This window comes from Dipodomys ordii, unplaced genomic scaffold, assembly GCF_000151885.1.
Source record: "Dipodomys ordii isolate 6190 unplaced genomic scaffold, Dord_2.0 Scaffold120, whole genome shotgun sequence".
Classification (NCBI taxonomy): domain Eukaryota; kingdom Metazoa; phylum Chordata; class Mammalia; order Rodentia; family Heteromyidae; genus Dipodomys; species Dipodomys ordii.
This window is the reverse complement of record NW_012267336.1, coordinates 806344-814290: the sequence shown is the minus strand read 5'-3', so window position 1 is coordinate 814290 and position 7947 is coordinate 806344. Positions and strand designations below refer to the sequence as shown.

At 47.0% G+C, this 7947-nt stretch overlaps 1 protein-coding gene across 1 annotated transcript in view; it reads left to right on the top strand.

Annotated features, from left to right (window-relative positions):
• Positions 1–2417, top strand: part of Dnah8 (dynein, axonemal, heavy chain 8) — a 199122-nt gene extending 196705 nt beyond the window's left edge. The window contains exon 91 of the mRNA XM_013029569.1: positions 2113–2417. Within this exon, the coding sequence (XP_012885023.1) occupies positions 2113–2400 (288 nt within the window). The 3' untranslated portion in view covers positions 2401–2417. The remainder of the gene's footprint in view (positions 1–2112) is intronic.
• The last annotated feature ends 5530 nt before the right edge of the window (positions 2418–7947 follow it).

The window sequence follows — 7947 nt, the reverse complement described above, 5'->3', positions numbered from 1 at the left end:
TTTTGCTTATGTGGTGCTGAGGAATCGAACCCAGGGCCTCAGGCATGCAAGGCAAGCACTCTACCACTGAGCCACCTTCCCAGCCCTGCTCTGCCATTTTGATCCACAGTGCTATGTCCAGTTTTCTGGTGGTTCATTAGAGATAAGAGTCTCACAGACTTTCCTGCCCAGTTTGTCTTTGAACCTCAATATTCAGATCTCAACCTCCTGAGTAGCATGAGCCACTAGCACCTGGTTTATCTATTCTTTATACAGGTAACTGTCAACCACTAAGCTAATGAGAGGAAGACTAAGTCTTGATTTCTGGGTACTGTCTATGATTTTGCTATGTCTATGGTCATGTGCCTCAATTAGTGGCTCAAAAAATAAAGTGCACATGATAACCTTGGCAGCACAGGTACTGGAATTGGGACGATGCAGAGGAGATTAGCACAGCCCCTGTGCAGGGATGACTCGCAACTCTGAAGTATTCCTTGTTTCCTTTTCTTAGCACATACTAAAAATAACAAAGGGCAACAATGTAAAACAGATCCTGTCTGGGGTGGGGGTCTTATGGGGGGGAGGGCTAATAGAGAGGTCAAAGGCAAGTGAATATGGCTAAAATACCTTGTGTATACATGTGACAATGGAACCTTGAAGCTTGTTAATGCTGCTTTGGGATGAGAGAGGAGGGTGGAAGGTCTGAGTCTAATCAAAGCAGCTTGTGTGCATATATGGACAGGTCAAAATGAAACCCATGCCGGGCACTCGTGGCTCACACCTGTCATCCTAGCTACTCAAGAGACTGAGATCTGAGGATCGAGGTTCAAAGCCAGCCCGGGCAGGAAACTCCATGAGACTCTTATCTCCAATAAACCACTAGAAAACTGGAAGTGAGTCAAGCAGTAGAGTGGTGTCCTTGAGCTGAAGAGCTGAGGGACAATGTCCAAGCCCATAGTTCAAGCCCCACAACCGACCAAAAAAGAAAAAGAAACCCCATGTACGACTAATTGGTGGCAATACATAAAAAGTTTTAAAAAATTTATATAGTCCTCATTCTGTTAGCCAAGGGATTAAAATCACACTTCATAGTTAATCTCCCTGTCCTTTATTTTAACCTACATTTGCTTTTACCCGATTGTCACTGGAAATGGAAAAATGTTCACAACCTCTCCATAAATACCTACTTAACGAGCTCCCCGGTGACCCTCGGGCCTGTCTCTTCTTCTAAGAGGCTCCCTGGTGCCTGTAAGATAAAGTTCAGACCCTTCATCAGACTCCATGCTCTAGCCCTAACTTATTTTATAACCATTGGACCCTCTCTCTACGCATCCTGCTCTGCTCTGTAGCACCACTCCTGCCCAGAACGCCCGTCCTCTTTCCTCCATCTTTCCAAACACAGCCCACCTTTCAGGGCCAGGACCTCCACGAGAGTTCCTGAGCATCTTGGTCCCTGTGACCTCTCTCCTCAGAACTTAGAACTGTTCACCAGGCAGCCTGCTACCGTTCAACTCAGGCTTTTAACTTTTCCCCCTGTACATGTGTGTCCCATCTCCCCAGTTATACAGGTGAGGACCAGAAAGGCAAGTCCTATTATATGAAGAGAACCCTGGAGCGACTCGCCCTCCCTTGCTCCCTATGCCCCCTGGCTGTACCACTCCTGGCCTGTGGGGGCGCTCTAACCTCACTTCATCCTATGTGGAGGTAGAATTGGAGAGAAGGGAGTTTGCTAGGCCGGCTGGCTCAGCCTGAGATCCCTTGTGACACTAGTTCCATACCCTGTTCTTTGTCCCCATTTTCCACCAAATCAAACAGCCCCTTTCAGAGACCTACACCTCCTGTGGAGGTGATTGGTCCTTCCGTTGCCCAGGTGTGCCACCCACACGCCAGCAGCCACCACCCACATGCATGTCTGCATGGTTCTCTGGCCTAGATGCTGTGGGAAGAAGCGGGGCCCAGTGTTTCATGAATACGACGTGCCCAGGATGTTTTCTCCATCTGATTTAAGACTAGCATATGTTTTCTTTCCAAGTGGACAAACCTTTATGACACTAATAGATACCCATCTTGCAGCACCTCTGATTTTTCTTTTTTTTTTTACATCTCCTATTCCTTCATGCTTGACTCTTCCAGGAAGGCGTGTATATTTATGGGCTGTACATGGATGGCGCAGGCTGGGACCGGAGGAACGGGAAGCTCACAGAATCCACCCCCAAGGTGCTCTTCACACAGCTGCCTGTGCTCCACATCTTTGCGATTAACTCCACGGCGCCCAAGGACCCCAAACTGTACGTGTGTCCCATTTACAAGAAACCCAGACGCACCGACCTGACTTTCATCACTGTGGTATATTTGCGAACAGTGTTGGCCCCGGATCACTGGATCCTGAGGGGCGTGGCCCTTTTGTGTGACGTCAAGTAACCTCGTTTCCACATGCCAGTGGCGCTGTGGGGGAGACTCAGCCCTGTGTCTCTCCTCCCTACTGACTGCTCTCGTACTCTTTCTCAATTAAAAAGTTTACAGCCTCCTGTTGCCTGGGTTATTTCTTCCTCTCATATCAGTATTCAAAACGATGACTTTTGAATTCATGCTTTCGATTCCAGGAAGTCTCGTTTTGTTATCATTACTTTTTAAATCTGAAGTCCTATTTTCATGTTTGAACACTGGAAAGTTTAAATGTTAGAAAGCCAAAACAAGTCTTAAGCAGATATACCTTAAAAGGAGCCCAGGCTGAATGTTGGTGACTCGTGCCTATAATTCTAGGTATTTAGGAGGCTGAAATCCAGAGGATCAAGGCTTAAAGCTAACCAAGGCAGAAAAGTCTGAAAGACTCCATCTCAAGTAAACCAGTCAAATGTCAGACTGGAGATGTGACTCAAGTAGAACACCATGGTAAAACATCATTCATGAGCAAGAAAGCTAAGAGAAAGCTCAAGGCCATGAGTTTAAACCCCAGTATTAGCACTAAAGAGAGAGGGGGGTGGGAGAGGGAGGTAAAGAGGAAGAGAGAGAGAGAAAGAAAGTAGATAAAACTTTTCTTTGCAATGAGTGCTTTCCCTTGTATGAAATCCACCCATGCCTGGGTTTATGCTGATGTGTATCCTTGGCTCTTTTGAGTTTTCTCATTGCCCAGAGCTCATAAAATGGGACCTGGAGGTTCAGGCCAGAGCCCCACAAGTACTATAGCAAGGGGGTGGTGTGAGGTGTGAAGTGTTTACAACAGGAAGTCCATTGGGATTCCTTGTAATTTATTTTACATTTACTTACTATTTTATTTTTGTAGGACCTTTGAGGCCCAGGGAACTGGAGCTCCTTGCTCTCCCTGCCGGCCAGTTTCCCCGGGAGATAATGAAACACATTTCTAGGCAGCAACTGGAAAAGCAACAAAACAAACTCTGTCAACGTGAAATTAGGTTACAAGCTGAATGTCTTCAAAAGCAGAGTCTTTTAGAAGTGAAGCTATTTCTTACTCTGTAGTTGGTCTGAAACTCGGTTTGAACCTTTATTTCCTGCTAAAGGAAATGGTCAATTTGACAAAGCAGACAGGATCTTCTCCCGAGCGCCCCGGCCCTTCAGGATAGCCAGGAAGCCCTGGATCCACGCTCTTCTCGCCTGGGCTTTCACCTGCCCCCAGCCAAGCCCCCAGGCTCCATTCTCTCTGCTCTGAAAGATAGGAAGTGTCCCAACATGCCCTGCTCTTCTCTCACCTTCTGTCATTCTGATCAGACATCAGACACTCTGTTGGTAAGTAAACTTTGATGGCCCACAAATAGCCCAGGGGAGACTCAAGAAGTCTTGTGTGTTTTCAAAACATTGAAAACAGGTACGAAATGCAAATAGTAGCCAGTCATGGCCTCTGGTATGCCCCCTATTCAACATCAAAGCCATACAACTAATAATAATAATAATGCCCACATGTTTTGACACTTCCCATAACCAATGCATACATTGAGGCTCAAGTGGTATTCTCTGGGAAAGACTGCCCTCCTAAAATGGGGGCTAGAATTTGGAATCACCTGCCTGTCTGGGTGGGCACATGGGAGCAAATCCACCTGGCATTAATAACAAACCAATTGGTTCCAAAATTAAATACATGCTGGTCTCTAAAGCAGTTGAAGGCAGTTCCATGGAGATCGGAGGTTGCAGGAGATTTTTAGAGAAAAGTAGCTGGATTCCGTGTTCTCTAATGACTTGAACATCTGAGGTGGGGACGGGGGAGGAAATGGGGAAGAAACAGTTAAGAGATGAACCTAGCAAAGCTCGTTGATCAGTTTAAAACCGCCTAAGTACCACTTCCTGGGAGCTCTGCTGTGACTGAGTATGTTACTCTGAGTTGACAGAGGGAGCCGAGCACCGAGGCCCAGCCCGGGTGGTCACCTGTCCCCAAGGCAGTGACCCCAAATGGGCGTTTATGAGGTGTATTTCCCAGTGATCTGCCAGAGCTGGTGGGGTCCCAGCTCTGCTTTCTTCGGCTGGGTTTAGTAAATGGTTTCCTTACACATTTGGAGCCATTAAACTTCCATAAACACATAACCATTTTCTCTGCAAAATTGTTGCTGTCACTAATTACACAATTTGCTGCACTCGAGTGAGGGAGCCCCGGGCGGATCCAAGGACGGAGGCCGAGGAGGTCTCGGCCCTGAGCTGGGAGGCGCATGCGAGGTCTCGCCCTTGAGCTGGGAGGCGCACGGCATGCGCTCTTTTTCCTTCCTGGCAGCCGTCCACATCTTCAAATTTTGATGTCTGCGAAATGAGCGATGAGATTTATTCCATCATTGACTTCAAACGTTTCTTTACTTTGGACTTTATGTAAAAATAAGAAAAGTGCCTGGGGGGACGGCCTCTCAGAAGGCCTGGGCTTGGCTGTGTGGTGGACACCTCAGGTGAATGGAGGTCGAACCCCATTAAGACTTGGTGACAGTGCTCTAAGGAAGGGCTCAGCAGGAGGAATGTCCAGAGATGGAATCTTGAGGAAGTTTCTCTCACCTGGAAAACACCAGAGTCTTCTGGGTTGGTCCAAAGATAAAACTGCCTGCCTGCCCTTTTGTCGTGATCTGTCTCTCCCAGTAGGACTGTTTGTTACTCCTTGAATGCCACGTGTACTTTTTACCCTTGTGCTATTGCCTTAATACACACAAAATCCCCTACTCGGGAAGCTGAGACCTGAGGATCATGGTTTGAAGCCTGCCTGGCAGAAAAGTCCTTGTGAGACTCCTTATCTCCAATTAATCACTCAAGAGCTGTAAGTGGCTCAAGTGGTAGGCCACTAGGCTAGCCTTGAGCACCGAGAGGCTTAGGGACAGCACTCAGGCCCTGAGTTCAAGCCCCATGTCTGACAAAAAACAATCCCTCTTGTGTAGAACACCTGAAATCTCTGTATCTCACCAGAGGGTTTATTGGTTCTCCCAATAAGCTCTTTCCTGCCTGAACCAAGCCGTGGTCTCCTTCTGGCAGTCCTTACAGGTAGCAGGAGCCCAACAGCATATGTCCATGCAAAGTTGTACATGGGAGTGATCGTAGGAGCTCTGTTTTCAGTGGCTGTTACCAACAGCCAGCAAGCTCAATGTCCATGCACCGGGGAGTGTGGTGTTCGCCGACAGTAGGATAGAACTCGGTACAAGAAGAAACATTAAAGAAGTGTTAAAATGCATTGAACATGGGTGAGTCCCAAAATAATTAAGCTGAGGGAAAAAAGTCAGACTCCCTCTCCCCATATGAAATTGTTTTTAAAAATAGCAAAACAACCTATAGCAAGAGAAAACAGCTCAGGGGGTTTCTGGGAAGAGAGAATAGGAGACAGTTACAAAGAAGCCGGCAGTGCTGCGGGGCGGGGGGGGGGGGGTCATTCTCTTGATGATGCTGAGAAAAGAGGAGGGAGAAGAGGAAGAGGAAGAAAGAGAAAGGGAAGAGGAAAGAAAAAGTGAAAGTGTAGCCAGTTGCCAAGTCTGTAATCCTAGCTGCTGAGGAGGCTGAGATCTAAAATGAGTATGTCCATTTGCAGGGGCGTTGTTCAGCCCTAGAGGCCCGGGGGAGGGGAGCGCCGGGGGAGGGGAGCATGGGGGAGGGGAGCACCGGGGGAGGGGAGCGCCGAGTCTACCTTTGGCAGTACTCATACCAACCGCTGCACAAGTACCCTGGGTGCTGTGGAGTCAAGAGTTGCCACAGGACTCAGGTGAGAAGGGAGACCTGAGCTTCCTCAAGCAGCGGCGCCAGACCCTCGGGGGAACTCGAAACAGACGTGAGCCTCCACCACCCTTCCTTTAACCTCTGACACAGTCTTCAGCACTGAGGCTTTTGACAGCTGAAAGAGAAAATTTGTCAGCCGGGAAGCATTTGCTGTAGACAAGGTTCTGCCGTGATACCGACTCCCAAATTTATCTCTTGCCCTCTTGCTTGAATGTCAGGCTTGTATATCCAGCTGTTTGTGGAACATCTGAACTGATCGCTCGAATTCAAGATAACCGGAGCATCCTTGTTGCCTAAGACCGGCTCTGTTGGTCGTCGTCTCCATCCAGCGAATGTCTATGGTACAACTCAAACTGCCTACTTATACTTAATGAAGAGACTTCCTGGGTTAGGAACTGTTATTTTAGTTTGTTTAGTGGTTTGGTTTTGGCTTTTCCTGTTAATTCATCTGTAAGTATCTGACATGCTGGCTTCCCTGAAAATCTCCCAAGAAATGGAAGCAAAAGGAGGCCTGGAAATTTGGATTTTGTTTGGTCCAGAAAGCAGATTGTTAATCACCTGCAATAGCCTGGCTTTGAGTCCCAGTTCCACCATTTACTACTATGCAACTAGGCCACTTACTTGGTTTCTAGAAGATTCAGGTCTGTGCAGAAAAAATAATGGTTTTATCAGTATCAATCTAAGAGGAAGGGCATAAGGCAGAATAAATGTAGTCATTGGTATTGAGTAATCACTCAACAGACTACTGGCCATTCCTCTTTATCTCAGGATTTCTTTTTTTTTTTTTAACTGTATTTTTTTTTTGTCTTTTCTTTTTTGGTACTGGGGATCGAACACAGGACGTTGCACTTGCTAGGCAAGTGCTTTGCCACTGAGCTACATCCCAGCCCTATCTCAGGATTTCTTGAGTTAAGAAGAAGGCAAAAACATGGGGCCTGAGATATGGCTCAAATGCTAGAGCACCAGCCAAGCAAGCAAGCTGAGTGAGTTTGAGGTCCTGAGTTCAAACCCCAATATCACCAAATAAAGAGATAAGTTAAAAATTGAAATTGTAGCTGGGTGCCAGCCTAGAATCCTAGCTACTCAGGAGGCTGAGATCTGAGGATCACAGTTCAAAGCCAGCCCGGGCAGGAAAGTCCATGAAACTCTTATCTCCAGTAAACCACCAGAAAACTGGAAGTGGTGCTATGGCTCAAGTGGCAGAGTGCTAGCCTTGAGGTGAAGAGCTGAGAGGCAGCGCCAGGCCCAGAGTTCAAGCCTACACCCAAGAAGAAGAAGAAGAAGAAGAAGAGGAGGAAGAGGAGGAGGAGGAGGAAGAAGAAATAATAATTGTGGGCTGGGAATGTGGCTTGAGTGTTTGCCTAGCATGCATGAAGCTCTGAGTTCAATTCCTCAGTACCACATAAACAGAAAAAGTCAGAAGTGGTGCTGTGGCTCAAGTGGTAGAGTGCTAGCCTTGAGCAAAAAAAGCTCAGGGACAGTGCCTAGGCCCTGAGTTCAAGCCCCAGGATTAGCAAAACAACAACAACAAATTGATTTGGCCAAAGAAATTCTGAAATTCACAAAGAGAAATATATAAAATATTCACTGAAGAACTGAAATGGAAAATGGTCATTGTTTCATAAATTGGAGCCACACTTCCTAATTCTTGCTTAATTCTTCCATTAATTCAACATGTACTAACTGGGCAAGTGCTATATGACAAGCAATGCAATGTTCTAAATGCTGGGGGAGGGCATCAACAAAACAGAACTGCCTGTCCTGCAGCCAGCCTAATTGTGG